Source organism: Beta vulgaris, chromosome 4 (assembly GCF_026745355.1).
Source record: "Beta vulgaris subsp. vulgaris cultivar EL10 chromosome 4, EL10.2, whole genome shotgun sequence".
Taxonomy (NCBI): domain Eukaryota; kingdom Viridiplantae; phylum Streptophyta; class Magnoliopsida; order Caryophyllales; family Amaranthaceae; genus Beta; species Beta vulgaris.
In genome coordinates, this window is record NC_079205.1 from 61,751,015 (window position 1) to 61,754,938 (window position 3,924).

Sequence of the window (3,924 nt, forward strand, 5' to 3'; positions counted from 1 at the left end):
GTCAATCGATACATAATTTTTCTATAAATTTATAACTTATTTTCATTTAAAGTAATATATTTATGTTTTATATGCAACTCTTAACCTCGCATAGCATAAAAAAAAAAAAGCCATTGTTGTAATATTGTGGAAGAGTTGAGGTCTTGACGACATACCTTTTAAAAGCTGGCAATGCGGCAGGTACAAAATTCCATGCTCTTTATTCTTGGAGAATACAAATAGATAGTGTAGAGTTGTGAGAATTGTACAAATCTTATCAATTTTTTCTGCCTCATATAATTAACTCCAACTAACAACTACTGTCTACAACTAAACAGAAAAAAAACACATCTCAACAAAATTATAATCATGGAGCAAAAAATTCTAAGGCAAGTGCATCATATAGCCAAAAATATACTCTTTTTTGCTCCGTTTTTCCTCTGTTTAGAAGCAATTTCAAGTGTTGAAGCTTACAAAAATTACACAGTTGGAGATTCTTTAGGCTGGTATGATAAACTTGGAAAACCTGATGTTGATTATGAAAAATGGGTTTCTACCAAATCTTTCTCTTTGGGTGATTTCCTCAGTAAGTTTCTCTTTTTTCCCCTGTTTTTCCCCTGTTTTTCCTCTGTTTTTAATACATTTTTGTTCATAGAGTTTAAGTGGATCTTATATTCTGATTATGAGATTTCATAAACAAAATTTGTTGATTATTTGAACTCACTACAAATAATCAAAGTGTTTCTTTCATGATTATTATTGTAAGATTGATACAGTGATACTCTGTCGGTCAGTGGAACATTTGAAATTTTGAATATTTACTTTTTCATGATTTTCTAAATTTCAAACACATGATTTTAACCATTAATATCTTAATTATTCGTTAAATATTAAGATATTTTTAACAAAATTTCATATAATATTATATTTTATTAATTTGTCTTGTAAGAGATTATCTACTTTTAAATTAAAATTAGGCAATAGTAAACACAATATTAAAAAGAGAATTATCCCAATAATAATTAGGTTAATTTTTTTCGATAACTAATTTAATCCATTTAGTTTGACTAGGTCTAATTTTGTATTAAAATCAAATCGTCTTTTTTAATAATTTTTGATTTTTTATATATATTAGTAAAAAAATACGAGCTTTCACAATGAGAAGATAAATGTTACAATAATTTGGAATGGATGGATTGTTTGATTATGATTATGATCATGCTATATTGCTAATCTTTTATCATTTTTGATATTATTGCTTTCTCTAAACTTCTGATAGATTACTTTGATATTTCATGTTTTGCTATTATATGGAATTGTGTCAAATTATAAGCCAAATGTCACAAACCCCAAAAGTTTTGAGCTTGTAGATCATAAATTTTGTTATTTTTTGCATTTCTTTACCTGTTAGCTAAAATTGCAAATTGCAAATTGCAAAAAGACATTTTATAAAGTTTTATACTAAGGATGTCATTTTATTCTTTACTTTTGGATCTAAAGTACATGTACTAGAGGTGGAGGAAGTGCCAATGCTGCAATCCACAAGCAAAGCATATTTGTGATAAAAGTACATATGCTTGTTACTTACTGATTAGTGATAATTTGATATTTGATCCATGATGATACCATAATAGTTACTTTTTTTGGACAAATTGATTTTTACTATGATTAGTATGTAAGACACTTTAATATTTGTTTAAGTGTTACACTTTTGTTGGCATATAAAAGCCACAAAAGGGTATATATAGCAAATTGTGATTGATCTAGCTCAGCTTTTAGTTGATACCTCATAAATTTTTTACTAATTAAGCTAGTTTTTTTGGTCATATCACGATGAATTTTCCACCGTCTTCGACGAGTGGACTAATCTCTTGCGGGAGTTCGAGTTGAGATTTTTTCCATACCCAAAACTCGAACTCGAAACCTTGGTTAAGGAGCGAGAAGTCTTTCACGACTCACGCCAACCCCAATTGATATTAATTAAGCTAGTTAACATTTACTAAATATTATTTTACTACCTTATCTCATAATATTATCTTGACCCTTAATATAAAATTATAAACGTACATATAGTTGCTATTTATATACGGTTCTCTATTAAAGATAAAAGCGAAAGATACTTGGCTTGTGATTTGTGAATCCTGTGAGTGTTGACCAGTTTTTGCACTTAGCATTAGCAAGTAATAAGTCTAAGAACACTTGCACGTTAGGTGTCTAGACCTTAGAGCATTAATAAAAGTAGTCGAATATGCAAGACTTGCTAGTAGATGAAGCAAGCGTTGCATGTGAATAACAAAATGTTGCTTTTCTTTAGTACGGCGGAGTAAACCCTCCTCATCACATGTCTGCATCAATGTAACGATAATTCGTTATATAATTCGCTTTTCAGTTTGCGGTTCAAATAGGCGAATATTGATCATAATTCGTTTTTTTCGGATCGCAGTTCGTAGTGTGATTAAGGAATTATGTGACGCTCCTCTCATACATATGTACAAAATCCTGCCAATAACAAATCTTATGACTTATATGGTGGTTTACTTTATTCAAAAGTCTGTGAACTTTGCAAAAATAAAAGAAAATGCACCTAACTAGTGATAGCGTTAACGACAACACGTGTTTCATGTATCAGCGTGTGCATGACATGTGCGCCTATGCGTGCAATTTTTTTTTTTTTTTTGGTAAGAAGAAGTGCATCTAGTGAGGATTGAACCCCCAACCTTGAGGTTGGAAGGGTGCGCCTATGTGTGCATGTCACTGACTATGTTAGCTGCTATCTTTATACGTCGAGATAAGGTAGAGACACCACACAAATCGAGTTGCTATTATTTTGATACACGTATTAGTAGAAAATAGTGAGACACATAAGATTTAGACTTTCATTTGTGATTCTCATGATTTGCAATAATGACCAAATGCTAATCCAATTTTACTATCCCATTTTACATGCAGTTTTCAACACAGATAGCAATCATACTGTAATCCAAACTTTCAACTCCTCCACATACGAGTCTTGTGACTCTCAAGGAGATGACAATGTACAATGGTCAAGCATAGACCCAAACTCTACTGTTATACGCCCTATAACAGTAGCAGTACCCCTTATGAAAGAAGGTGTTTCATATTTTTTCTCAGGAGACTATGATGGTGAACAATGTATGAATGGCCAAAAGTTTTCTATCAATGTGACTCATGGTAAAGGGTTGCCCCCAAGTCTTAGGGACAACCCTGACTTCGCCGTTGGACCGCCGTCGCGAGAAGATGCCGCCCCAGGGCCTGTCAATCCTGACTCAGGAGATGATCAGTCAGCTCCAGATACTGTTATATCTTCTGATTTTAGCCACCCTAAGAATGTACCTTCTGAGGATAGTACTAGTGGTGATGATGAGGAAGATGATACTAAAAAGTCCAACAATGTAGTTGGTTTAATGCCTAATTGGGTGATATTCTTTGTTAGTTTGGGTTGTGGGATTTTTGCTTTTCTTTGGTGATTTGTTACTTCATTCTTTTCATGTCTTAGCTTAGTGTATGTTAGAGCCATAATTTAATTTTTTACCTTATATTTTGCTTTACTTGTTATATACAAGTATGTACAATTTCATGTTTGCTATATGCATATAGTTCTATACTTCTATACTGATATAGGCTCATGATTCATGTAATATAGTAGTGTACTGTACTCTGTACTACTATTTCTTTTGTTTTGGCTTGATTTAGTAATTTACTTTATGATTTTCGAGGAATTGATAGATAATGACCTTACATGCTTATCAAAAGAAAATAAAAATAATAAAAGTACCTTATATTACTAATGACATGATTATTATTAGGGCGGATCTACTAAGTAAAAAGAATTAGTAGATCTAATGTAAAGTTAATCATCATGTGATCAAACTAAGGCTCCGTTTGGTAGGGTGTAAAACGTTTTTCCGGAAAAGTGTTTTCCTC

At 31.8% G+C, this 3,924-nt stretch overlaps 1 protein-coding gene across 1 annotated transcript; it reads left to right on the top strand.

Annotated features, from left to right (window-relative positions):
• The first annotated feature begins 203 nt into the window (after positions 1-203).
• LOC104890119 (early nodulin-like protein 18) lies at positions 204-3,719 on the top strand. The gene is made up of 2 exons (XM_010675490.4): positions 204-565; positions 2,929-3,719. Exons 1-2 carry the CDS (start codon positions 349-351, stop codon positions 3,465-3,467), a joined length of 756 nt encoding a protein of 251 aa, XP_010673792.1. The 5' UTR covers positions 204-348; the 3' UTR covers positions 3,468-3,719.
• The last annotated feature ends 205 nt before the right edge of the window (positions 3,720-3,924 follow it).

Coding starts and splice junctions, on each gene's coding strand:
- LOC104890119 (XM_010675490.4), top strand. CDS start 349: ATGGAGCAAAAAATTCTAAGGCAAGTGCATCATATAGCCAAAAATATA. Junction 566..2,928: donor CTCTTTGGGTGATTTCCTCA/GTAAGTTTCTCT, acceptor TTTTACATGCAG/TTTTCAACACAGATAGCAAT.